The sequence below is a fragment of the Bidens hawaiensis genome, unplaced genomic scaffold (assembly GCF_021521415.1).
Source record: "Bidens hawaiensis isolate Kalapana, Puna unplaced genomic scaffold, B.hawaiensis_p1.1 tig00004282_1, whole genome shotgun sequence".
In the NCBI taxonomy this organism is placed as follows: Eukaryota; Viridiplantae; Streptophyta; class Magnoliopsida; order Asterales; family Asteraceae; genus Bidens; species Bidens hawaiensis.
The window spans coordinates 830,167-857,222 of NW_027491257.1; the positions used below are offsets into that span (position 1 = coordinate 830,167).

The 27,056-nt window shown below is 34.3% G+C and overlaps 2 protein-coding genes and 1 pseudogene across 2 annotated transcripts; 1 reads left to right on the forward strand and 2 right to left on the reverse strand.

The window, feature by feature from the left end:
• The first annotated feature begins 7,232 nt into the window (after nucleotides 1–7,232).
• Nucleotides 7,233–9,606, forward strand: LOC143626107 (eukaryotic translation initiation factor 5A-like). Its single transcript, XM_077096273.1, has 5 exons — nucleotides 7,233–7,394; nucleotides 8,982–9,104; nucleotides 9,190–9,246; nucleotides 9,339–9,413; nucleotides 9,496–9,606. Exons 1-5 carry the CDS (start codon nucleotides 7,272–7,274, stop codon nucleotides 9,595–9,597), a joined length of 480 nt encoding a protein of 159 aa, XP_076952388.1. The 5' UTR covers nucleotides 7,233–7,271; the 3' UTR covers nucleotides 9,598–9,606.
• Nucleotides 9,607–12,854: 3,248 nt separating this feature from the next.
• Nucleotides 12,855–16,216, reverse strand: LOC143626104 (isopentenyl phosphate kinase-like). The gene is made up of 11 exons (XM_077096270.1): nucleotides 15,991–16,216; nucleotides 15,830–15,927; nucleotides 15,373–15,415; nucleotides 15,037–15,098; nucleotides 14,883–14,939; nucleotides 14,772–14,807; nucleotides 14,587–14,664; nucleotides 13,864–13,930; nucleotides 13,696–13,758; nucleotides 13,044–13,147; nucleotides 12,855–12,950 (listed from the first exon to the last, which is right to left on the reverse strand). Exons 1-11 carry the CDS (start codon nucleotides 16,133–16,135, stop codon nucleotides 12,855–12,857), a joined length of 849 nt encoding a protein of 282 aa, XP_076952385.1. The 5' UTR covers nucleotides 16,136–16,216.
• Nucleotides 16,217–20,848: 4,632 nt separating this feature from the next.
• The window catches only part of LOC143626054 (TMV resistance protein N-like), a 73,376-nt pseudogene continuing 67,168 nt past the window's right edge, over nucleotides 20,849–27,056 (reverse strand).

Consider the following 27,056-nt stretch of genomic DNA (forward strand, 5'->3'; position numbering starts at 1 on the left):
GTGATGCAGTGAGCCCGAGCGATCCTTAGTCGTGTCATCTTTAGAGACCGGTGTCTTGAATTCATCCAATCCATTAGCTTGTTAGGCCTACAATTTGATTCAGACCTAGGTAGATGTTTTTTTCCATCCTAAGTTAACACAGTTAGTTTTCCGTTAAGTTTTCTATTTTTAGTAAGTTTTGTCAGTCAATCCAGTTAGTTCAGTTAAGTTAAAAGAAATCAAAAATCAATATAATATTATTTTAAGGTAGGTCTTGTCTAGGGTTAGTGATCTTTAGCGTTATAATGTGTCCACGTGTTCGATACTCGGACTTCCTAAGTCTATACTACTTGCGATCAGTACACTTGCCGGTTGTGTGTGGTTTTAGGATTTTAGTTTTAATATTAAAGCTTAGTTGTGAGGGTCATATTTATAGGGTTATTAGACACACACCACTTTTTCCTTTTTATCAGAAGCATCAAGTTTCAAGTTTTCAATTTCATATTTTAATTCATTAATTATATTTTTATAATATATAACGTCATGCTTCTTTTGAAAAATTTTAAGTCTAAGATTTGCCACATCATCACGATGAGTTTCAATCTTCTCAACTTAAATCTTGTCAGCCTTTAAATATTCAGCATTTAATTGTCGAAGTTTTGCATTTTCTTTCAAAACTTCATCCTGATGATATCTATAATATGTAACCTTATTAATGCAGGCTTGAGAGCAAAGATTGTGATTTACCTCATCGATGGGTGATGCATCAGAACTTGCAGCTGAAGACGAAGACGCTTCATGATTGGAAGTGAAAGCCATGCATGCTTGATTGAGTGGGTTATTCAGCTCTTGAAATTGATCATCCCAATCCATAGTCTGGACCTCTGATTGAGAGATAAGGGCTCTAGAGTTTGATCCTTGATTGCCCTTGTGTGGATGACCTCCAATTCTTGGAGCTGAGCTGTTTGGCTTGTGCACTTCATGCTTCTTTCCAGCTGACTTGCTGCTTTCCTCATCGGTCACCTCCGTCACACGTATGTCGTTGGCTTCTTTGGGAGGATTTGTGCACTCCCTTGCAAAGTGACCCATTTCACCACAGTTGTAGCACCTCAGTTTGTCTTTATCAAACTGAATTCTCTTTCGATCAGAATATTTGAAGCTGTCTTTCCCATAAGTCTTCATGAAGTTGGTGGCTCTGTGAACAGCCATAGCCATCTGGTACTTGATGTCCATTTTCTCGAGATCTTTCTGGTTAATGTCTTTTGGATCTCCTGTTTCAAAATGAGGAGGCCATAAATTTCCTTGCATCAATTCTTCATGACTAGACAGGAAAGCATGAACCAGTGAGATATTTGAATCGTTCAGCAATGGGAGAGCTTCACAATAGCTTGAAGTCTTTCTTGGAGTTTTACTTGGTTGGGGTTTTGAGGATGAGGAAATACCATGAGCTTTTAAGGCTTGTTCAACCGCACTGTCAACTGCCTTTTGAAACGAGCTAGAACCAGTTGAAGCAGATTGGTTGCCGGTTGAGATGAATGCTATTGACTGTTGTGGCACACTTGAGGAGTACTTTGGAGTAGTCACTGGGTACACATTCTGTTGAGTCTTGCTTATGAAAGCAGTTGGTATTGTTGAAGTAGTACTCATCCCAGCTTGATTTAGAGAACTCAGATGATTATTCATTCTCATTTGCTCGTCCATTTCAAATGACTTGATAGTGGATATCATATCACTGTTTGTCATGGCATTCAGATTTGTGGTTCTCTTGATTGTAATTCTGTTGGTACTCCAGCTATATGGCAAAGAATTTATCAACTTGTGATTGACCTCATAGTTGGTGATGTTGACACTTGCAGCTCTAACTCTTACCATTAACTTCTTAAATCTCTTCACCAAGTCCAACACAGCTTCACCTTGACGATGGTTGAACATATTGAATTCTTCTTTCAATAGGGCTTTCTTGTTTTCCCTAATTTCAGCATTGCCCTCAACCCTCTCAACAAGAGCATCCCACAAACCCTTGGCACTTCTATGTTCTTGTAGGGTCTCAGTAATCTCATTTGAAAGACAAACGGTTAAAGTGAGATATGCTTTCTTGTCTTGATCCAACAAGGCCCTATCATTATCATCATAGTTTTCAGGAGTCTTTAGTTGTTCCCCAGCTTGAGTGACAGTCACGGGAACATGAGGACCTTGTTCAAAGCATCTCATTAAGTCAGAATTAGTCAACGAGATAAAGTTCATAAACCTCCATATGAAGTTAGCAAAATTATCATCTAAGTTAGCAAAATTAGCAAAATTATCAACACTTAACAGTCTTCAAACAGTTCAAAAATCAAGCCGAACAAGTTTTTCGCGCGAAACAGTCTTTCAAGCGAAGCGAAAAAGTTTATCCCAGGCGAAGCGAAAAAGCTCTAATGAACAGTGATGCGAAGCGAAAATCCTTGTGCGAAGCGAAACAGTTCTCAAGCGAAGCGAAATGGTGAACAGTGATGTGAAGCAAAAATGTTCAAGCGAAGCGAAAAAGTTCGTGCGAAGCGAAAAACCCTATGTGAAGCGAAATGGGTTTATGCGAAACGAAAAAGTCTTATGCGAAGCAAAATTCTAAAGCTTCCAGATACAATCTTTCTTGGGATCTGTTCCACCTAACTTGTCAGTATTAGGTCAAAGTTGGTACACTGATTTCATGCCATGAGAAGCGAAATTTTCAACTTGTCAATTTTTAACAATTTTTCAAACCGAAACACTTGATTTTATCACTTTTAAACCCAAATCTTTTAGATCTGAAGCTAGTACACTTGTTATTTTCACCAAGAACACACTCTTAGTCATGTTCATCAACTTGAGGCCGATTCTTTTTGTATTTTTGTTGTTTTTCTAGTTTTTCTAGTTTTTGTAGTTTTCTTCCAAGAACTTTGTCTTCAACTTTTCTCAAGATCAAAACCCAAGGTTGTGATCCAAAAACCCTCAACTAGTGAGCCGAAGCTCTGATACCAATTGTAGGTCCTGTGGCGGATGGATCTAACAACTTGTCTTTGGATCAACCAAACTTAGTGCTAGCGGAAATCACACTAAGTCACCTAAGTGGTCTCGGATCTTGAGAGTTATTTTCGGTTAAGGAAAGAGTGAGAGAGAGAGAGAGAGAGAACCGAGAGAATTAGAGAGAGAGATAATATGTGTAAGTTAGAAGTTTTTGGCAAAAGTCTGTTTCTCTCATGGCTTGCTTCTCTATTTATAGAGAAGCAAGCATGAGAAACATGTCATATCACATGCCCAATGGGCTTCTTTACATTATTTCCCTTGGGTCTAAAACATACAAAATAACATAAATGGCCTGATACATAATAAATACAATACAAAAGATTAACATAAACAAAATGGGACCTAACAATTACCTTGAAGAAGATAGAGATAGTCGAAGAGGAAGATCAGAGCTATTCTAGATTTAGGGTTGTTGGAATGAGATTAAGAGGTAACGGTGACTCTGAATTAACATTTGCAATCAGGTTAAAATATTAAATACGGGTCCGTCTAACATTGAATTTGATTTTATTTATTGATTTATTATAATACAAAGAAATTATAGGAATGCTTAGTATTTATAGAAATAAGTCAAATGGATCAATAAGAATGTGCCAAGTGTTCAAAAACTCAATTTCTTTAATAGAGATATAAATACGTATTTAATGTTTAATAGGTTTGCTTTTAAGAGTTACAAACTAAAACACATCGCTACGCGGGTGAACCTGTTCCAGAATAGGATCCAAATTGAAGATTATATTTGAATAAAAATTCCGTTATTATGAGTCGTTTATTAATTTTCGTATCTTTTATTTATTTGGTTTATTTTTGTGGTTTTTAGGTTCTATAAATATTGTTCTTAGCGAATGTTTGTGATGAAATTTAATTGATAAGAACTTTATTTCTCAACCTTTTGATTTGATTATCGTTTCTATTATCAATTGTTTCTTTAGCCTTTTAATTATTACCATGAATTCGGTATCAATATAATTCTAATATAACTCTATGTAGACTGTTGAAGAAAAAAAGCAACTCTATATTAGACCGTACTAGTATAGATCTACATCATACATGACCTTTTACTATATCATATGTTAACTAGCGTTTACTATAGCGAACTCTATTCTAACTTTCACACGTTTTTTTATTTAATACTCATCTTTTATATTTTAACACTTATGTATAACTTTCAATGCATAAGGTAAAATACGAGTAAGCAAATGACATATCTACCTACTTATAACTTTTTATTTATTTCGGAAATAAAAAAAAAACAATATCTTTGCATTATCCATTATTTTTTAGGTCATCACATGACCACATATTGCAAAATCATGCCCTACTAATATCTTCTTCTTCACTTCAACTTGGACACCAATAATGAATAACAAAAACTAGTATAACATCATCTTCTTCATACTTCATACCCTCAAACCAAACCAAAACTAAACCTTCAACATCCAACAATGTCTTCTTCCACCTCCCAAGCCACCACCAACCGCCAACAACTTTACCGTCTAACAACCGCAATCCTCAACACCAATTCCCTCCATTTCATCACTATATCCCTCCTCTTCCTCCCCTTAACCATCATCGCAATTAAACTCTACTCCTTCGTCGCCTCGGCCACTACCGAAGTTGACAATCCATTCAATCTCCTCATTACAAAAACAATAATCACATTTTGTCAAAACCTTTTAAGCCTCAAAACCCTAATTACAATCCTCACCTTCACTTGCATTGTCACCCACCCTTCCCACCGTCGCGGGCATTGCATTAATAACCTATAGCACAAACCAAGCCATCCATCATAGACCACTCACGGTATTCTCCACTGTTAAATCACTCGTGCATTCATACATCCCTCTTCTTCACACAATATTCATCTGTTCAATAATAATATTCATCCTCATATTTACATTCACACTCTCTTCACTCGCAATAACCGAAACAATTAAATCCTTAGGGTTTGATTCCGATCTATTCGTTTCAACGTTCATAAACTTGATCTTTTCGTACTCTCTAGCAATTGTAATAATATTCTTCATCGTAGTTTGGGGATCAGCATCCACTATCACAGTCTTGGAGTCGAAATCAGGATTCGAAACTCTACGTCAAAGCACAAATCAATCGGCTGAGTATCGACGTCACTCGTTTTCTCTAGTTTTTCTTACAATATTTGCAATATGCATGCCGTTGAGGTACGCGTTCGTTTCGCAAAATAACGAAACGACGACGACCTGGATATGGATTTTGCGATGCGGAGTCGTGTATTTGGATCCAGTGTTGGTGATATTGATGTATGTGGTGGCGAATACGGTGTTGTATGTGCAATGTAAGGTAGCAAGTGGTGAAGAGGCTTCAAAGACAGTGGTGGATGGGCTAACGGAGGTGAGTCAGGTGACTAACGGAGGTTTTAGTTACATGTGGTATTTGTGTATTGTAGTTTGGGTGATCTTATTGTGTTGGCAGTTTTATTGTATTTTTATGTTGATGAACAAGAATAGTTAAGAGTAAAATAAATGACAAGTTATTGTGTATGAGGATGTGTGTGATTTTGAGTTTTAATAATGTGTTAGAAGGGTATTATATTTACGGAGAAAATTAACATACAAATTAAATAAGCATGCTAATTGTGAAAATCAAGTAGTTTTAGGTATGTAGTGTAATTATCTAATTATATCGTAGCGTAATTACAATATGCTGTAATTATACTATACTATAATTATATTATGTTACACTATTTGATTTTTATAATTAACATGTTAATTTAATTTATATTTAATTCAAATCACCCTATGCAACTTATCTACCCACTTGGCCAATTGAAAGGATTGTTTGATTTTGAATTGCTTCGGCAATGGTCCACATGGTTCAACATTTAGTGCATTTGAGATATCTCAATGATTAAACTTTTTTAAAAGTTATATATTTACGAAGTGACATTATTGTAAATATGATTGATTATATTAGCATAGATAATTCTTTTTGAAATCATATGTTACCAATGAAATGAGTCATAAATCATATTTTAAGTTATTTGTGTCTTTCGATTTTTAGAAACAGTGAAAACCGATAGGACGGCTAATTTGATGACCGATCCGGAAACAAGATTAATGACCGTAAGTCTTTGTGTTGTGAGATAACCAGCAAGAGTTGGTTATTTAGTTATCGTGTCATGTAATTACCACATAGACAGTAGAACAATAACTAGTCACCCGTTAATTTAAGCGTTGTGGGTTAACTATATTTAAACAAATTTTTTTAAGGAAAAAAGGGACCGGTTGTTAGTGGGGGGTGGACCCCACCTTTTGAGTCATCATGGGCATTATTGTGATAGCGTCGGAAGCGGGAGGAAGAACATGGCACCAGAGGGTGTTGTGGTTTGGCAGGGTGAAGTGGCCAGTGATGTCTTTCCGCCTTTCACAACGAGATACACATAAGAGATATACATTATCAAATAAACCCTAGTTAGAGACTTTGCCTTTTGGATCCCACTAGAGGTTGAACCCTGAACTGCAATTATTAAATGGGTTTCACCTTCTTGAACTACCGAGATGCTTTAGCATAAGAAAACAAGACAACTTGATCTAGTGTGCTTTCAGCACACTCTAACTTGTATCAATCCATATTATATATATTTTGCATTGTTGCTATGCATGTAAACGAGTTGAATCGCTCACGAGCTACTTGAAATTGGATCGATAAAAAGCTCGAAACAAGCAGAGCTTTTTTGAGCTCAAGCTCAAGCCGACCCAAGCCTCAAACAAAGTTTGTTTAGTTATACATATATAATTGAAAAATTAATTAATAACTTAATAATATATATTATTTTATACATAAATTTACAATTGAAAATAATATATATATATATAAATAAATTATAAACATAAAAAAATTAATTAATAAATAGTAAACGAGCCAAGCTCGAGTTTTAAAAATAGAGCTCGAAATAAGCCGAGCTCGAGCTCCATATAAGTTAACGAGCCGAGCTCGAGCTCGAGCCTGACTCAAGCTCATTTGCACCCCTAACATTTATACTGAGGATCTAATATGTCAAAAGCCATAAGTAAAGGATCTTTACATCAACCAAACAAAACACAAAGGACAATACTATAATAAGTTAATAACCAAACCCCCAATCTCCTCAATCCAACGGCCACAATCCAATCTCGCTGTACGGCCGCCGTTAAAAACACTAAATCCCCAATTCTACACACACACTCCAATCAATCATCTTCTTCTTCGTCACAATCAATAATCAATCAAACATGTCTGACGAAGAGCACCAGTTCGAGTCAAAGGCCGATGCCGGAGCCTCCAAGACGTTCCCGCAGCAAGCCGGAACCATCAGGAAGAACGGCTATATCGTTATTAAGAATCGTGCGTGTAAGGTATTGGCTTAATGTTTCAATTACAGATCTGATTTAGTTTTGTATTGTTTACTGTTAATATTTCAATTACAGATCTTATAAGAATCGTTGACTGTTTGACGAATTATTTTTATTTAATTGACCTGACATTTTTTATTATTAAGTTAGTGATTAAATGTTAATTTTATTGAGTATTGGTGTTTTGAGCACTGTTTCTAAAGCTCGAGCTCGGTTCGTGAGTTGTGTATTGTTTATTAATTAAGTTATGTTGTATTTATGTTTTTAGTAGTGTTTGGCTTAGCTTTTTTTAACAAAGCTTAAAGCTTTTTTTTAGTATTTTTTTTACAAAATAAGCTTAATTTGGTGTTTGGTTTAGCTATTTAAGCTTATGCTTATAAGCTAATTTGAAGAAGCTTATTTGTAGATAGTTTTTTTAGCTTATTTGAAGAAGCTTATTTGTGTAAGGGTGTAAGTTACTCGTTTGCTCATAAATGTGGTGGATTAATAATTATTGAAGCAACTTATTTATGTAACAAATTAAAGAATGGTGGATTTAACAACTTATTATCAACTTGTAGAATATACGCTAATCCAAACAATTAAAAAGAGCTTATCAAATAATACAAAATAAGCTATAAGCTACTTTAAAATATAAGCATAAGCCAAAAAATAAAAGCTAGGCCAAATACCCCCATAGATTCATCAATATTCATCTGTTTTATGCTACCAGTGTCCAGTTGTAATGTAATTTGACAGAAGTTTGAAGCTTTTTGTCACCAGGAGTCATTGGTAGGGTTAAACAAGCTGAGCCCGCCTTGAGCTCAGCTCGTGAGCTGTTTTTTCAAGCTCGAGTTCGGCTCAGCCTAGGATTGTTTCTTTTTTTTAAGTTAAGTTATGTATAAGTTTATAGTTTGGGGGGACTGGGATCTTCGTGATCTCTGGTTCGATCCTGAGGGCATCCGAGTTTTACCACCAGTGGGCCTTTGGGCGGGTGGCTTTTTCCCGTAACTGGAGATAACTTGGAGGCGTTTAAGGCTTGGTAGGGCTGGGTTTGGCCAGCTGGTGGTGGCCTTTTGCCATTGGGTCTCCCCGTACGAAGTACCTAAGCATTCTATGTTTGTTGGCCGTTAAAAAAATATGTTTATAGTTAATTTTATATATTTTCATTAAAGAGACATTAAACGAGCGTAAGCTTCGCTCGAGCTTGTGTAGTACATTAAATGAGCCAACACTTGGTTTGAGCTCTGCTGTGTATTGTGAATTTATTACAAAGAAGTCCAAAAGAGGTAAAACTTAAAATTACCCAAGGCGGGTTCAGGCTCGATAACTAAACTATCTTTATTTGAGACTCGTTCCCGGTTCGAGCTCTAAAAGCTTTTCCCGTTTTGAGCTTTTTATCGGTTAGAGGCTGAGCAGCTCAGCTTGTTGCAACCCTAGTCAGCTGTTTTTTTCTTCTTTTACCAGAAACAGTATTCTGATTGAATTTTATCTTTTATTAGTGACAATTATTTTTAAGATGAAAGCATGTTTTGTTATTGTAGTGTTTTAAACTTGATTAGTGTTTAATTACTCATGTTTATGTGTTAACTGTATAAATTCTTTTGGCAGGTTGTTGAAGTTTCAACTTCCAAGACTGGCAAGCACGGCCATGCTAAATGTCACTTTGTTGCGATCGATATCTTCAATGGAAAGAAACTTGAAGATATCGTTCCATCTTCCCACAATTGTGACGTATGCTTTTTATACATCAAATATCACTTCCATTTCTTTATTTAAAAATTATATATTTTTCTTATGTTATTCTCGTTTATTGCAGGTTCCACATGTTAACCGTACCGATTACCAGCTCATTGATATATCCGAAGATGGATTTGTAAGTGTTCTTTATTAGTATAATCTTTTGAATTTTTCACTTTTATTAATGTAAGTGTGCATATTGTGATATTTTGCTTCTTGTTTGTATAGGTGAGCTTGTTGACTGAGAGCGGTGGCACTAAGGATGACCTCAAGCTTCCAACAGATGACACTCTGCTTACACAGGTTTGTACCGATAATTTCGACAAGCCAATTACCATGCTTTGTATAACGCATATTATAACTATAATGCATCATTCTTGTGCAGATTAAGGATGGTTTTGCTGAAGGGAAAGACCTCGTCGTGACGGTCATGTCTGCGATGGGAGAGGAGCAGATCTGTGCCCTCAAGGATATTGGCCCAAAGTAATTTCTAGAACCGTATGTGGAGTTATTGTTAGCTTTCATATTAAAGAACCATATGCTAGAATCATGGTGTTTGGTTATTTTAAGGTTTCTCCTAGGTTTCTGTTATGTTTCCTACAGTTTTTGCTTTGTTTTGTGTTCTTGTGTTACTTTGACATTTTGGTTGTTTGGTGAGAGGGATATGTACACTTTGCATCTCATTTTTTGGGAAGCTGACGTGTGAACTTTATGAACTTATGAAATGCTTATTTTGCATAACTATTTTGCTTTGTAACATCTGTTCTTTAATCCGACAAATATTAAAGACTTGTTTAGCAAGAAAGTGCGCTATACATTTGTAATTATTTAGTTTTTCATGTCATAATTACTAGGGCTGGCAAATTGGACGCGTGTTTAGACATAAAGACCTGATTAGCAAGAAAGTGCGCTATACATTTTATACTTTCATAAAAGACAATGGCAAAAGACATCCTTTACGTTTGATCTGATTTTCATTAGACGTCATTTAATGAAAAAAATAGCAAAAGATATAATTCATGTTTCAAATTTGTTTCACGTTACGTCTTTTGTCATTAACCAGTTAAATTTTTTTTCTTTCTTTACTTCCTACTAGATTAGAGCCTGTGTTACACACGGTAGAAAATATAATAAAGTAAAAAAAATATTATATGTAATACGTAAATTCAGTTATTTCACGTAATAATTTATGACTTTTTAATAAGTTTTTGATATATTTAATTAATTATACATTATTAATTTTATGTTGCAAACCAAACCTTCATGTTTGATTTATTTTAAAAATAAAAACATTCATATCATATTTCAATGGAATGTTTATAATTCTACCACATATCGGAATGAAAGTGAATTCCTTTTGAATGAAAGACTTCTCATCTCAATACCTTCACTTACCAATCAAACACAATTATAGATGGAATGTTTATCAATTACATTTACAGTTTCCATAAAATACATGAACCAAACCTACCCTAACACTATATAATTTCAAATTTATATAAATATTTCTAAACATTATTTAACAAAACATTAAAGGAAATAAAAAAAATGTTATCAAAATATTAAACATGTAAACTTGTGGCTAGGAGTTTAAACTCATAATAACCATATAACTACTAAATAATATCCATTTATTAAGCGTTTAAAGTGTAGTAGTTATAATTTTAAAGTCATAATAACCATTTTATTTAGACTTTAACATTAGGGGTTACAAGATTAATGTTACACATAAATAAATGCATAAGTTGTGGTAATACTGAACCAAAAGTTGTCTTTCTATCAAAAGATTATTAACAAACTTATAAAAGTTATAAATGAAACATCCAACGATAAAGAAGGATAATATCCAATTATTCTTGGAATTTTATCAATTTGATGTCGTTTAGAGGAAATGGAAATGGACGAATCTTAAAGAAGCTCATGGACATCGACGATGATTATGTTGGAGGCTTAGGGCTTCATGAAGAATGAACGTTGACAACATAAGTCTTATTAATTGGATCGGGTCATGGGTTAAACAAAATAGTACCGGGTCCGTGTGTTATGTATAATATTTTGTGAATTTAGAATTTAATTTAAATATTAATGAGATGGATAAAATATAAAAGGCAATTGTTTATGCGGCATCCTATATGGATAACCTAGATGAATGCCATGTGGACACATGGTTTTGCTTTAATCTAACTAATATATTAAAACAACACAATTTTGTCCACATGTTCTTCACCTAGGTTGTCCACATAAGATTCCATATCATCAACCTTCCATAAATCTAATTTCCAAATATTCACAACAAAATTTTAATCAATGATATTGACTTTTATATTTTTGTAACTTATTAATATAATTATGATATTAATTATTCTAATTATTGTTATAATTAAAAAACTTATTAAATTTACTAGGTTTAAATTGCTCATCGTTTCTTCTTTAAAAGACACATGCTTCGTTCAAAAATCATAACGCTCCCTATCGTTTGTAACCAGATTCTTCGCCTCATCTATAAACGGTTCTTCATGATTTGTCGGTTTTATATTCCAAACAACATCAAAGATGTTCCAACCGTGTATAACACCGGCAATTATCCTAGTATACTAGTAAGATTACAATTCATCATCATCATCATCCACCACCACCGTTAATCTCCCTCTCTCTCTCCTAGTTAATCTTTTCTTTCTTTATTACATATATCACCACTCAACTACCTTCTTCTTCATTCCTTTGTTAGCTGCCGCCGGAGGGCTAGGGTTCCGGCGAGTGTCGGAGGTGGTTTCGAGGCAGAGCCAGGCGCAGCGGGCTACGGCGATGTGGCCCAAAACGCAGATTAGAGCGCAGAGGAGTGCGGCGAGGATGACGACGAAGTCGGACTCGACGGTGATGGCTTCCGGCGACTTAGCTGCCGTCTGGTCGAAGGATGAAGATGTGTTGGTGGTCAAGCCAAGAGCCACTCCCAGTGACTTAGCGTTAGTCACTTGGAGCACGCGAACTTTGTTTCTAAGCGTAAAAACTTTAAATAAAATCACTCGTTTTAGAGCTTTTCTTGTGTAGGCACATCTGACTGTTACAGACATGTTCAAAACCAATGGGTTGAGTTGGACATTTTTTATAAGCATGACGTCTTTGTTACTCTCAAAAACCGATGGTTAGGATGTAAGCGAGCCAAGTTTGAGTTTGTCTAAGCTTGAGCTCGGTTTGTGTGACTTAGGAGGGCGCAAGTTTGACTTGTTTTGAGCTCTTTTCCTAAAGTTTTACCTTAGCTTGTTTATTCTTTTTTCATTTGATTGTTTTGCTTGTATACGTTGTAATTATTTAGTTTTTCATCTCACAGTTACATACCTAATAATAACAGTAGTTATGTACATGTATATTTAATATACTAAATAAAAGTTATATACGTAGTAGTCTTCGACAAATGAAGCATGGGCTCGTTTCCTAGATGAAACACAATAGACATGAGCGTAAGTATGCTTAAGATCGTCTCAATCTAAGAATTTAATAAACCGATCTAGAGTAGCTCACGAGCAACTAGGCTCTTCTACACCCTTACGGATTGTACAAAGGGAAATTCTTTATTATCCCTTAAAACCGAAATTTTAGCAAATTATAAACATATCCGACGAAAGAAAATTTGCCTGAAAAAAATCTCAACCATAAGTCAAGAATCAGAACAAGTCAAATTACATGGTACAACAGCAAAAAGCCTCATGAAAGAAAGAAGTTGCAAAACACACAACAAAACATGTTTCATGGAACATATCGAATAACTGTTCCAAGCCAGTCTTCAGGGATCTTATCTCTCAGTTTACCACTTAACGCTGTCAACGAGTGTTCAGTTGCTGCCTGCAAAGACGGAACATTTTCATATTCAAGTACCTTTAAATAAAAAGGAAGTTATAAATGAAAAATATTAAAGATACATATATATATATATACCTTCACAATATACACATCAATACCAAGTTTCGCAATCATTGCAGCTTCTGATATTTTGGTCACCATCCCTCCTGTAGTATCGTGCGACGCCACACTTATTTCAACTATTCAACGCAAAATCACTTATAAACTTTATTATTCTATTCATTTCATTTCATTTTCTAAAGAGTAAACTGCGGTTTTTGTTCCTGTGGCTTGTCTAGATCTATGGTTTTAGTCCAGTAGTTTCAAATTTGCGATTTTTGTCCATGTGGTTTCATTTCACTTGCAATTAAACCCAAATTCACTAATCCCGTTAAGTCTGATCATTAAACCCATCAGCGTGTCCTTCACGTTAGGGGCAGTTTTGTCATTTTTCTCCCCAAATAAACCCCGATCCTAATTCGCAAGCCCACTCACGTGAGGGGCTGGGGTGTATTTTGAGAAAAAAAAAGAACAAAACTGCCCCTCACGTGAAGGACATACTAATGCGTTTAACGACCAGACTAACGGGATTAGTGAATTCGGGTTTAATTGCAAGTGAAATGAAACCACAGGGACGAAAATTGAAAATTTGAAACTATTGGACTAAAACCGCAGATTTGAACAAACCACGGGGACGAAAACCGCACTTCACTATTTTCTAAATAATAAACTTTATTATTTTACTAACCTCGCTTATCTGAGTCCTCAAACGTTGGGTTCACAACCGACCAGCTGCCATCTTCACTTACGGCTGTCACAATCATTATTTAATCAAGTTAAACAACAATGAAACCGTTAATTATAATATCGATGTATGACAAAGAACAGTGTATATTTGTATAAAGTTTGTGCTCACCAATCTCTCTGAGAAGAACAGCATTCGGTTCTGAAGGAGGGCGATCGTATACGCCAAAAACATCGGTCTTCATTGCTTATTGTATAGGAACACTATAGAAATAATATTTAGCATGTTTGATATTACTTTGGTTTAAAGCTATATATATATATAGGGGAAGGATAATATATAAATCTCCCCTACATATATATATTGAAGGAAAATAAAACATTAGGATTAGGGGTGGCAAATGTGACCCATTGGGTTGATTGGGTTGTATTAAAATGTATATAATGGGTCAGACTAAAAAAAAAAATGATTGAAACGGGTCAAAACGGGTTGATATTTATTGAGTTGTTTTTTTTTAATGAAACGAGAAAAATGGAAGAAACTTTTTTGTTTTTTTACTTTTTTAGTTTTTGATTTATATTTCGAGTTATGATTTTTTAATTATTTTTTTTTTTGAATTTTTTAATGAGGGGTTTTTGAAATGGGTCAAAAAGATTTAAGAATCCCCTTCTTAAAAAATTCAAAAAAATAATTAAAAAATCATAACTCGAAATATAAATCAATAAGTAAAAAAGCTAAAAAGTTTCCTCTGTTTTTTGTTTCATTAAAAAAAAAAGTGTCAACCCGTTTTGACCCGTTTCAATCATTTTCCTTTTTTAGTCTGACCCATTATATACATTTTAATACAACCCATTCAACCCAATGGGTCACATTTGCCACCCCTAATTAGGATACAAGGAAAACTACAAATTGAGGCTTCAAATGCGCGGCTAGATGACTTATGATCACATCTCCACTTAATATAGTGCAGCCCTGAAACAATTCGATATAACACATTGTTATTAGACACTAATCATCGTTATTCGTTAGCATAGAAGAACACTCTTTGTTAAATGCTAATAATGCTACAGAGTGCATACCAGTGACTCATCGAGAACTGCATCACCGTGCAAAACCTAAATGACAAGTATTGATTCAAATTTACAAAATAGTTAATGTTAACTTTTTACGGTGATATGTGCATAACTTACTGGAACAAAACCAGAGTCAAGGGCTTCAACCACGGTTGACACATCAGCAGAAGCTATCTGTAAAAAAGTATGCTTTCGGTTTTTAAATGTTCATATGTAAAAGATGTCACAAAAATTCAAATAACCCGATAAAGATTGATATGCGCATCCTCACATTTCTTTCACGAGTTGACCATCCACATGAAAACGGAGACATTGCTACTGACGGGATACCCTCTGCAACAAATTTTTAAACAAAAGTAAATAATAATCACATCACGTCTTCGGGATTGATTTTTTTTTTTTGGAAACTGAGAGAACCAGTTAGAAAAACTCATGGGCCCCACTAATAACCAGACATTAACAGACCTCTGCTAGGATATTGGTGGGGCCCGTGATTCCCTTGCTAACTAATGGAGAAAAACATGGGTCCCACCAATACGCTATTATCATGAGACCCATGTTTCAAGATTGGTGGGGCCCGTTACTAAATGGTAAACTAGAATTGTACCTCTTGCAAGTGCTCTAACTATGTCAAGATTGAGCGAAGTCACCTAATAAAACGAGAAACAACCGACAATAAAAACACGAGACAAAAGCTATGCAGTCGATATCATTGATATATCGGTCAGAATATCGATACTGATAATATCGGCGATATTGACCGATATTTGACTGATATATCACCGATATTCCCATTTAAGTCTTACTTATCAATTTTTAATTTTAATGTTATCGATATTTGACAGATATATCATTGATAATATTGTTAGTGTTTTGCAAGTTGCAAAAGGTTAATTTGTTAATGGTATACATATGAATTTTACATGATATTAAAATTACCAATATCTTACCGCGACAACCGATATCTCAAGCATCGGTCCTTGACCGATATCAGATATTTTTCCGCATTAACTGCTTAGAACAAAAGTCAACAAAGGCCAACTTTAAATAACAGTAACGCTTACAGAAATACGCGTAGCAACAAAACCGGCTTTCACAAGAGCCCGATCCAGTCCTCCTTTATGCACACCCGATTTGCTAGCTTGAAAATGACCAAAAGACCCTGAAACACATAAATAATAAATTAAAAACCGAAAACATAAGTCACATATACAACTTAACTGACCTGCTCCATGAATAACAACAAAACTGTTGTACTCTAAAACATGTTGTTCCATAAACTCGTCAACTTTGTTCGCAGTTTCCGATATTCCATGGCGTTTGCTCCAGTCCATTTCGAGTACAGATCCAGATGATGATCCAAACATCATTGATTCCCGCAGTTGTGAAGAAACTGTAGTAAGATTTGTTTCGTTTATCTTTTCGAACTCGTTCTTGCAGGTAATCGCTGCGCCTCCTATAGGTTCGCATATTATTATTAATCAGTATGGGATCTTGTATAGGGATGGCAATGGGTCGGGTTCAGGACGAGTTTATATAATCCCAAATTCCCAACTCCATACCTGAATATAAAAGTTGGTCTCAAATCCTACCCAAAACCCGTTGGGTATCTATAAGGTAATCACCTGTCGAGTATCGGGTATACCCACGAGTTTCGGGCATATTTTGAAGGGTATAATTTGAGGTGTGCATGAAACCGAAAAAACTGATCTGAAACCGAAGAACTGAAACCGGAAAAACCGAACCGAAACACTTACGCTTTTGTAAAAAACGAACTTATGGTTCAGTTTAGGTTTTGCATGTAATAAACGGCAAAACTAAACGGTATCGAATTTATAGATTTTTATTTTTATTATTTTTTATTTAAGTAATTTATAAGAATTCAATAAATATGTAACTCAAATATTTTAGCTCAAATGTATAATAATTCATTAGTTTTCAGTTAACTAAATGATTTAGGTCCAAATTCATTATTTTGAGCCAACTTTTTTTCTTCGGTCCAAAATTTTCAAGTCCAACTGGCTGAAAAAACCAAAACCAAACCAAACTGGAAAACCAAAAAACTGAAAGCAAACGGATTACAAAAATTCAAAAACCGAAGTTTTAGTTTCTGGTTCGCCATAGCCACCCCTAGCTATATTATTATACCGTATACACTTAAAATAAGCCGGACATATTATATACCGTATATACTTGAAATAAATTCGGTTAATAAAAATTAGAATATAATCAAGTATATTTTCTACCCTATATACTTAAAAAAATCAGGTACATTATATACCATATATATTTAAAATAAATAAATAAAGAAAATCATGCCAGGTACTAATCCGGTAAACTGGTATATAACCAAATCCCATACCAAGCCCGGTCCCATACCCGACCTTATACCCGTCCCAGATGTTTCGGGTATTCCCATAAGAGGTTCAGGTTTCATTTCCATCCCTAATATTGTTACACAAATATATAGCATAAATCACAATTAGGGAATTAAGTGAAAAGAAAGAATGTTTGACCGAGTTTGACTATGCAACGAACTGGGGTTTTGAGTTTTGTATCATTTTGCTTCGTCTCCATTGTTGTTTTTTCTGCTGCTTGTTTCAGTGACCAGTTGATTGATTCCTATGAATATGATTTCACACCTGTTTGGTCTTTCAGTGTTAAGTTGTTAACGAATCTTGGTAGTTTGTACTTTTGTTTTGGGAAGATGATATAAAGAGCCCCTTTATGTTTTGTTTAATTACATATTCATTCTTTTTATGTTTATAAAAGAACTTGTTAACATTTTACCATGTGTGCGTAATATCATATGTAGTGAGAGAGTTCTGGGTGACGTTTTTGGCTCAAAACTCTTTCTTACATCACCCCCCTCAAAGCTGTGGGTAAAGTTTTGGGTTTCTAACTTTAGAAGAAGCGGCGTTTTAGAGCATTCTTAGCCCGTTCCCCATCGTTATCTTTATAATTAAATTAAAAAATACTATATTTTTCTCTCATGCTCAATTAAATAATAATTTTTTATGCATTTATCATTACAATTTTCTTTCTCCTCTACTCACAACCAATTCAACAAATATTAAAAGATAAATATGGGGAAACAAAGTTTCCCCAAATTTACAAAAAATCAAACATTTTCTCTTTCCACCCTATAATTTGCACTCACAATTTCAATATATAATTTACGAATTCTCTTTACATAATTTTAAGAGATGGGTTGGGAATGCTCTTAGGTTGTTTGTGTGTGTGTGTGTGTGCGAGAGAGAGAGAATAATAATGATCGAAGGAAAGCTGTGGTTTTTTACTATTACACAATTTTTTGTAAAACTTTTCATTGTTGACTGAAATGCGTCATGATATAAGACGCTTAAGGACGGAGAGTTTTGACTATGCATGGTCTAATATTCCAGTTTTTAAACCATAATAGCAGCTAATACTAATTACTGAATGTAACTAATATATTAAACCAATACATATTCCACATGGCTTTCAAATATGCCATCTACATGGGACGCCAACTAATCAATTTCCATTTATACATATTCCACCTAATTAACTAATTTTTTAATTACCATTCATTCAATTTAATTATTTTTTATGTTAAATGATATAACAATTAATGCATTTATATTTAATATTTATTAATTACCTAAATTAAACCAATTATTACTTTCTTAAAATTATATTATTAACAATTTCTAATTAAGTCAATCAAGTTATTACCTCGGAAAGAATGACTATTTCAATAGCTTGATAAATTGGTTTATTTTTTTTAACAAAGATATTACAGATTTACGGGTCAAAAGTGTCTGATACAAATTGACAACATTTGAGTATAAAAATTGGAGCATAGTTGAAAAGAAGTTATACAGTTTGATATATTTTAGGTTCAAGGATACGGTTTGTTATCAAACAGTTCATAACATTTCACAAATAATTTGCCCTTATACTATTTTTATGGTTATCTCAAAGTTTGTTTTTTTAGCAACTGTGATTAACCCATAATGGACAAAACAAATTCGCTCATAGTCGGTAAACGACATAATCAATGGTGTAGTGACTAAGGTCGTTTCTCTATATGTGAATGAGCAAGTTTGACTAATTTCAACAAAAAGATTATCATGGTTATTTAATGCGTGTGTGTAGAATTCAACTTCTTGTTTTACATGACTCTTAAAAACAAATGTAAAATGTACAATGTTACATAAAGTTTATACATAGAATCAAAGATAAATTTATTGTTCATGTCATCTTAGTTTTTGTGTTAATTTAAAAAGGTGGACCAGACTCATATTTAGTTCAGGTCAATAGTTTTTTAGTAAATTAATTCGGCTCGAAACAGGTTATGAACGGAAAGTGTTCGGTTCGAAACATGTTGTTTTAAAAGAATATCAAATTGGTTAGGTCAAATCATGCGTGTCAAAAATGGTTATGATTCGAATAAACTCAGGTCCAATCGTGTTGTTTTAAATCATAGTATTTTCTAACTTAAAAATAAAATTCATTACCCATGTATTCTTAGGTTTATATTAATTTAAACAGGCAGATCGGGTTCGTGTTTTGTTCAAAACAAATTTAGATCAATGTGTTTTTAGAGTAAAATAAGTTCGGGTCAAAACAAGTTGTTTTAAAAAAGTATCAAATTAGTTTAGGTCAAAACGGGAAGTTAAAAAAGACCTATGATCAGAATGAGTTTGCGTTGAAACGAGTTATTTTAAATGATAGTATTATCTAACTTAAAAGTCAAATTCATTATTCATGTATTTTTAGTTTTATGTTAATTTGAACGAGCGGTTCAGGTTCATATATGGTTATAGTTTGTTGAACAACTGGTATTTTCAAACCTGATGGAAACTTTTTTCCATTGAATTATTTCCTTTATGAAAAATTTATGTTTAAATCCTTTGTCACTATTATAATTAGTATAATATATAATTTAATTTATAAGAAATTGTTATACCTTACTAAATTATTTGGCATTATGGAATTTTTTAACTAATTATAATTGTTTTATATGCTTGATTTCATTTATAACTTGTATCAAATATGTAAATATTTTTTTATTGACATTATATCATTTTTCAGCCCGTGTAATACATGGGTTATTAACCTAATGAATAACTAATTGAATAAATCAAAGTTGTCATATTATAAAATGACCAATTTTGGTAAGATCAGATAAATCAAGTAGCACAAGTTTCTGATAAACAAACAAATTAAAAAACTAAAAAAACATAATTCATCAAATATAAACGAACATAAATGAACACAATTGATCAAATATATATGAACACCAATGAAGATAGTTATGTTAGCATTAATAAGCACAAACTAACAAGTGCGATACATAGCAATTAATTCAAAAACACATCTAAACTAGTGGTTTTAATTTACACGATTTATTCAAAATATCCAACATAATTTTACGAAAAAGAAATTTATTATCATGATTCATCAAAAAAAAAAAAAATCATCCTTCCACCTTCCATCTTTAAATCCAAAATCATACATCCATTTTCAAACATGTAATACTTGAAAAAAGAAAAGATAAAAATGCTAAGCTCAAATTAGGTGTTCAAATTTACATACAACATATATACAAAGTGAGTAATTCAATACTTCACCCAATTAGTATTTTCATTGATTTCCATGTTTTAGAATTGGTATCTTGAACCTATTTATGTTAATAACACATAAATATAAGTAAGGTTAACTATTTTTTTAATATTGAATCAAGTATGCTCTAGATTTGTTAACCTTTTGAACCTAATGTGATTCTTTCTACAGAATTATAACCTCTATTTAAAATTTAATTGTGTTAAGTGGCAGCAAATTGAGTAATTCATTGTTGGTGAACAGAAGTTTATTGAACAAATGTTAACGACAGCGTGAAATATTACAAATGAAACAGAATGTGATCGTAGATTGGATAATCGATATAGATGAAACTGGATCAATAATCTTGGTGAAGATTAACGAACAAGGCATGCTTTGTTTATGCACAGAAGGATGTCGGCTAATCAACAGTTGTCTGTAGTTAACCGTCAAGAACGATTGTTTTGTGACCACCAATGATTAACTATCCAAACCTATGAGAACCATATAATTTCGATAGAAGATCCTGCAGCCTGTTGGATTGTAAATGTCTTTGTGTCTTTATGTTCTTCATCCCAAAATTCTGAGCAATCTGTTGACCTTTCCGACGTTGAACCACCTTTACGTCGCCTAGGAACAAGTTCAACTTTAAACGTACAGCAAAAAATGAAAAATGAAATATAATCATTCCACAATGACTTGTGCATCAATGAACTAAAGGGTATATAACACATATTCTTTATCATAGCTCTACCAAATTCGTCCAAAACACAAGACTGCTGATCAATGCGCATCTCTTCGGGAACCTCAGGTTGATAATTCGTCCTTTGCTTGATTATGATCATTAATTTGGTAATCTCGGACATAGCGACACATATTAAGAATCCACTATAGTCACTATACCAATTCCACGGAAGTTGCAATGTAAATGTCTCAAATGCGACGGACCTTGTGGAAATGTCAAAACCAAGCGCGCCTGAAATGTCAAAATGATCTTTTCTGAAACTCATAAAATGATCTTCTATGGTATTTCCCTGTCAGCCATTTAATCATGATTAACATATAAAAGTCTGTTGGATATATAACAAAAAAATTAATAATACAAAAAATTCAAAAAAAAAGAATATATTTAAGATAGAGCCAAACCTGAAACACTGATTGGAGTACATTCTCTCCACCACACTCATTCCCAAGTGAGACTTTCCACAACCATTTATAAGTTGTTGGGAACTCTTCTATGATAAGCGAGTAGCAGTCTTCGGCATACAGAATAGCTATGCCTAATGGGAGATCCGGCAATTCCACAAGCTTTTTGCATTTTGATATGTTGAGTAATTTGAGACGCGGAAGTTGCACGAGATTGAAATATATCCTTGAGAAAGTATTTTTACTTAAGTCTAGTACTTGTAAGTTTGATAGCTCACTAAGAATATCAGAGTGGATGTTTCCGTTAACTAAAATGGACGATCTCAGACTCAACCTTGTTAAGAAGCGTGGAAAGTGAGTAAATCCGATTGTAAAATAGTGTCGTATAAAATCATCTTCTAATCCTTCGCGAGTAATGTGTTTCCAGAAGAATTCTGAATTTACATAGCGAGGTAGACGCATAGGATGTAAAGAAAGCACCTCTAAACAACAGTCTACATTAAAGAGGTCTTGTGCTGATGTCTCAAGTTGTCTACAACCGTCAAGATGAAGCTCTTTCAACTTCTTTAAGCCGCAAAAGTCGACTTCAATACTATATAGATAGAAGCAATTGATTAAATCTAGGCAATGGAGGTTTGCACAAAATTGTACAATTGTTGAGGGTAAAACTTCTATCCCACTACTTCTCAAGCAAATATATTCCAAGCTATCCATGTTTGTTTTGATATCTGGGAACTTTTCAAGTTTAAAGCACCTCGAGAATATAAGTTTCTCCAATCTTGGCATCCGAATGATAGGCGGAAACATTTCAAGATTTGAACATCCATTCATGTCCAGAAAAACAAGCCTTTCATGACATCCAATTGACGGATGAACTTCTTTTAAATTAGAACAAGAAATAAGTATCATTCTTTCAAGGCATGGCAGTCCCTCCAAATCTGGTATCTCGATTAGCCTTGTCGAACCAGTGAGGTCAAGCACTTTCAAATTTGGTAGATGCTGTTTAATAATGTTATACACAAGTCAAATGTAGTGAAGCTGAGATATAAATAAGAAACTTGAATAACTATGTGGTTCATGTCATGTAGGCTGCCACTTTTACCCAAAAGCCAACCTGAAAAAACCTGTACCCGAACCCGAATTAACCCGACCCGAAGAACCCGAACCCGAACCGAAGTAATTCGGATTGGTTCTCGGGTTTATTTATAAGTTTCGGGTCAACCCGAATAAACTTTTAGTTTTGAAATTAAATATATTTTTAGGTATAATAGGCTAAGTCTTAGCCACTAAAGCTATCAAAATCTAACTCTATCGACTGTTGTCATTCTAACTATTATTGATCGATTGCTTATTATTAATTTATGTTTTCCATTTATTACTAATAGCAACCGAAATCGAACAACCAAATCAAGCCCGATAGAATATGATTATGGTTCGAGTTAGTTTTACTCTTCTTTTGAAGTGCTTTATCAAGTTATGTTGGTTTGTTTTTTGATTATTTGCTTTATAAGCAAAGAAGAATATGTTGTTTTAATTTTAGCATTGTAGATTTTTAATTTTTTTTTCTAGGATACTCGAAATCCAATTAACCAAACCAGAAAAAACCCGAACCCGAATTACCCGAACCCGAAAAACCCGTGAGAGATTTTGGTTGGGTTTCGAGTCAAGATTTAAAACTTTGAAACCTGAAGAACCCGACTCGAAAACCCGAAAAACGAACCCAAAGAACACCCCTAATCTCACGTTTAAAATTACTTTCCAGGCTAGTTAGATTCATACTAGTTACAATTTTCATCTGCAATAGAGCAAAACATATAAGAATTGTACCTTTACCCCTCCCACAGTTGTACTAGCCAGCTGTTTTTCAACATAAGACAACAAAGATTTGTTGGTTGGAAATTTGTTGGCAACAAACTATGAAGATAGTGGCCCCAATAAATTGACCGTAGTCTTTTCATGGTTGCAACAACTTGCGGAAGATGTTTTGGAGACTTCACCCAAGTTATATTTAGACCTAAAGCTTCTATGTCACTATTCTGTGATCAAGGAACAAAAGGGTGTTAAGAGATGATTAAAAAGTAAGTGTTTTGTATGTTTGGTTAGATGAACATATTATATTTATTGCAAAGCTAAGTTTAAATATTACCATTGTGGTGTTTATAGTGCATATGCTTAGAATATCTTTCTCTCGCCAAAGCCTACTATGTTTTTCAGGATTGTTAGGGTGCTCCCCTTGAACAATGTAATCGCCCATTTCTTGTACCAAATCATGCATATCAAAATTGCCTTCATTTGAAACAGTTATAAGAGCCTTTTGTATTAGCACCTTTTTTCCTACAATAGGGTGAAAACCAGAAGCCTCCAAACTCACCATTGCCTCTTCTACCATTTCACCCCTATGAAAACATGCAATATCTAGGAACAACTCTTTCTCCATTGGTGTAAGTCCATCATAACTAATTTTTAGCTTTCCTATAATATCATATTCTGGGATATCTTTTAGTCTTGCTAAGGCACTCTTCCATTCATTTACATCTTTATCACAGAGAAAAGAACCTAGAACTTTAAGTGCTAAAGGGAGACCACCGGCGTAGGAAACAACAGCTTTTGAAAGTGTCTCGTAAACTTCTATAGGTATGTAATCTTGTGGTGCATGCTTGCGAAAAAGCTTGATAGCCTCATAATCATTTAACAACCTAATACTGTATATTGCATTAACTTTGTGAGCGTTTAATAAATGAATATCTCTAGTTGTAATTATTACACGACTTCCTTCACCAAACCAATCATGTGATCCAGCTAACATGTTTAGTTGGTCAAGGTTATCGACATCGTCAAGAACAATCAAGACATTTCTATGGCACAACCTACTCTTTATCATGTGTCTTCCTTCCTCAACTCTCCCTACGTTAATATCTTTTTGTTTTAAAATATCTGAGAGTACTTTTTGTTGCAATATTTCAAAACCGCTTCTGCTTGATCTCTCCCTGATGTTGTCTACAAAGCAGCAATCATCAAACTTGCTAGAGATTTCATCATAAATAGAAGACGCAAGAGTAGTCTTACCACCACCACCCATCCCCCATATTCCAATCATGCGCACGCCACCTTGCTCAACTTCTAAGTATGATCTTAGTTCTTTTAAACGAGTCCTAATACCAATGAGTTCTTCCTCGCCATTTGAGTTCAGGGAGAACAAGGTATTTGACACATTAATAACAATTTCTTTGATGCTTTTCGATTCGTGCCTTCATATTCAGTAGGTAAGAATAATTAGCATATGCTCAAATTTAAACTTATCTTACATTCACAATGAAATATGGCTGGTATAGACCATAATATCACAAGTACGTTAATGAACATAAAATACTATTTGTTTTTTAAGTCTGTTAGGTACGTACAATTCATAAATTAATATGGTTGTCATTTTGATGAAAAATGATACAAGCTCTTGATGAAAAATGATACAAGCTCTCCATGCACATGCTATTTTTCTAGTTATATGTTTTTAATTTGAATACGTCTTGGTTTGATCTAGTCAAAGTTGTTAGGCTAGTTCTGAATAATTGGTAGCCGTTTAACAGGCTGTTGTATGTGCTCTATTTAATGAGCCTCTTTCCTTTGATTAAAGATAAGAAAAACTTTAATCCTATTGATCCTTATCATTCACCCCATCAGATTGGTATCAGAGCACTAGTCTGATTCGATCCCTAATCACCATAACTCTAGACGTATCATTTTTCAAAACCCTAATATGTTCTCGTCTCCGATCCATGCAGAACAAACCAGTACCTTTCCTACTGCTCTAGTGCTTATTCCCATGTTCAAAGGGGAAGGCTACGAATATTGGAGTGTTTGTATGAAGATGATTCTGAGATCAAGAGATTTATGGGACCTTGTTCATGATGGGTTTGATGCAGCCGAGAAAGATGCTGCAATATTGAAGAATTCTCAAAAGAAAGATGCTCATGCCATGGCCATCATTCAACAGGTCGTGCATGACCAACTCTTCTATTGGATTACTGCTGCTTCCACTGCTAAAGATATATGGGAGATATTAAGAATGGAATTTCAATGCGATTCACAAGTGAAGGCTGCTAAACTTCAAGGTTTGAGAAGGGAATTTGAAAATCTTCCTATGAAGGAAAGTGAGGTTGTTGGAGATTACTTTGGAAGTTTCATGGCTCTTGTTAGTCAGAAAACAGCCTATGAAGAGGAGATCTCAAACCAAACTATTGTGGAAAAGGTACTTCGTAGTCTTAGTTCCAGATTTGATAATGTTGTACCTTCCATAGAAGTTGGTCATGACTTTTCAAAGCTGACTCCGGTTAAACTAATGGGATGCCTGCAATCCCAAGAAGAAAGGACGAACATCCGATCTACCCGTGAAAAACAAAATTCTGGAGATGAGCAAGCTCTCCTAGTTATGCAAGAAAATAACCCTTTAAGAACTTATCATTTAAAGGAAGAGGGAGGTTATATTTCATGGGTAGAGGTGGAGGGAGAAGCCAAGACAGAAGTAAAGTCCCTCATTGTACTCATTGTAAGAAACTTGGTCATGAAAGAAAGGATTGCTGGTATTTGGATGAACAATCTGCACCAATATGGCTGCTGATTCAGATGATACACTAAAAGATAGTGAGCAACGTCAGTTCATGGATTGTATTGAAGATCAAATGTCTCTCATGGCTGATGATACAGGCAAATCCACTCCCTCTCACTTATGGTTTCTTGATTCAGGTGCCTCTAACCACATGACAGGATGCAAAGAGAGCTTTATCTCTTTTGATGACAGTTTCAAAATGCTTGTGAGACTTGGAGACAAAAAGATATTGATGGTTGAAGGAAAGGGAGCTGTCAAGATTACCACACCAAGTGGTTCCACACGGCTCTTGGATGATGTTTATCTTGCCCCTCACTTAAGCTACAACTTACTAAGTGTGGGATAATTAATGAGAAACAGATACTCGCTGTTTTTTGATGATGGAAAGTGTACCATAAAGAGCAAGATGGTCGTGTTCTCATGGAGGTACCAATTTAAAATAACATGCTCTTGCTTGATGCCGCTAATCCGTTTAGAGAAGAAAAGGCAGAGGTGACCACTAATATCCAACCAATTGATGACAAGTCTCTTCTCTTGCACAAGACGTATGGTCACTATCATTTTAAAAGCCTTAAGCTACTACACGACAAGCACATGGTTACTGGTTTACCTAGCATTAAGCATGCAGACAAGTGTGAGGGGTGTGTAGTAGGTAAACACGCAAATGAAAGCTTTCCATTAAAATCATGGAGAGCTACCAAACCATTGGAACTTGTCCACACAGACCTGTGGTGCCATGCAAGAACAAGCATTGGTGGAAGTAAGTTCTATTTACTATTCATTGATGATTATACTAGAATGGTTTGGGTTAACTTTATTAAAAAGAAATCAGAAGCTTTTTCCAAATTTAAAATCTTTAAGCTCATGGTTGAAAAAGAAAGCAAGCCTGAAATTAAAGTTTTAAGGTCTGATAGAGGTGGTGAAAACACCTCTAATGAATTTAATTCTTTTTG